General features: G+C 52.7%; 1 protein-coding gene across 1 annotated transcript; it reads right to left on the bottom strand.

The window, feature by feature from the left end:
• Nucleotides 1-284: 284 nt before the first annotated feature.
• Nucleotides 285-666, bottom strand: EMH_0062410 (uncharacterized protein; the record flags this gene model as incomplete). Its single annotated transcript, XM_013498032.1, has 2 exons — nt 285-492; nt 569-666. The coding sequence occupies 2 exons, from the start codon at nt 664-666 to the stop codon at nt 285-287; spliced, it is 306 nt and encodes a 101-aa protein (XP_013353486.1).
• Between the last annotated feature and the right edge of the window lie 309 nt (nt 667-975).

Raw genomic sequence — 975 nt, 5'->3', positions numbered from 1 at the left:
ATCACAAAGTTCCGTAATAAAATAAAATACAGGTTTTTGTTTTTTTCTTTTTTTTTTTTCTTTTTCTGTTGCTTTTCTCTGCTGCCCGCTGCTGCTGCTGCTGCTGCTGCTGCTGCTGCTGCTGCTGCTGCTGCTGCTGTCGATGGGCTGCATGCAGAAGTGAAAGGCCGACAGCAGCAAAATGTTGCTGTGCTGCAGTGTCTTGAGTGTTATTAATTCTCTCGCTGTCTGCTGCTCTAACCCAAATATATTTTTTAGTTTTGTTGATGGGAGACAAACTCTTTTTATTGCGTATACATCTGCTGCTGCTGCTGCTGCTGCTGCTGCTGCTGGTGCTGCTGGTGCTGCTGCTGCTGGTGGTGGTGGTGGTGCTGAGGAAGAGGAGGAGGAAGAGGGGGGTGGAGAGAGAGCAGCAGAAGGATGCAGCAGATCTGTTGCTGCTGCTGTTCCTGCTGCTGCTCCTGCTGCTGCTGCTGCTGCTGCTGCTGCTGGCTTCAAGCGACAGAGGTACACATCTCCGTATACACCCTGGCCTATCTGCTGCTCTACTGTATATCGTTCATTCAACTCAGGGGGCAGCACGCTGCAGTTTGCTGCTGCTGCTGCTGCTGTTGCTGCTGCTGTTGGTGCTGCTCTTGCTGCTGCTGCTGCGCGAGGAGCAGCCATTGCGCCACAGCAGCAGACAAATCAAAGGAGACAACATACACGACAAAACTGAAACACACTGCTGCTGCTGCTGGTGCTGCTGCTGCTGGTGCTGCAGTCGCTGTAGCTGCTGCTGCTGATGCTGCTGCTGTTGCTGCAGTCAATGTTGCTGCGGCAGTTGCTGCTGCAGTTGCTGCTGTTGTCGTTGCTGCTGTTGCTGTTACTGCTGTTACTGCTGCTGCTGCTGCAGCACTTCCGTATGTGTGTAGGTTTGCTGCTGCTGCATGCAGCTGACGTTCTCAGCAGGAGGGTAGAGGGAGAGTATAACCC

This window comes from Eimeria mitis, genomic scaffold (assembly GCF_000499745.2).
Source record: "Eimeria mitis Houghton genomic scaffold, Emh_scaff3121, whole genome shotgun sequence".
NCBI classification, from domain to species: Eukaryota; Apicomplexa; class Conoidasida; order Eucoccidiorida; family Eimeriidae; genus Eimeria; species Eimeria mitis.
The sequence above is the reverse complement of the archived record's forward strand: the minus strand, read 5'-3'. Positions and strand labels throughout refer to the sequence as shown.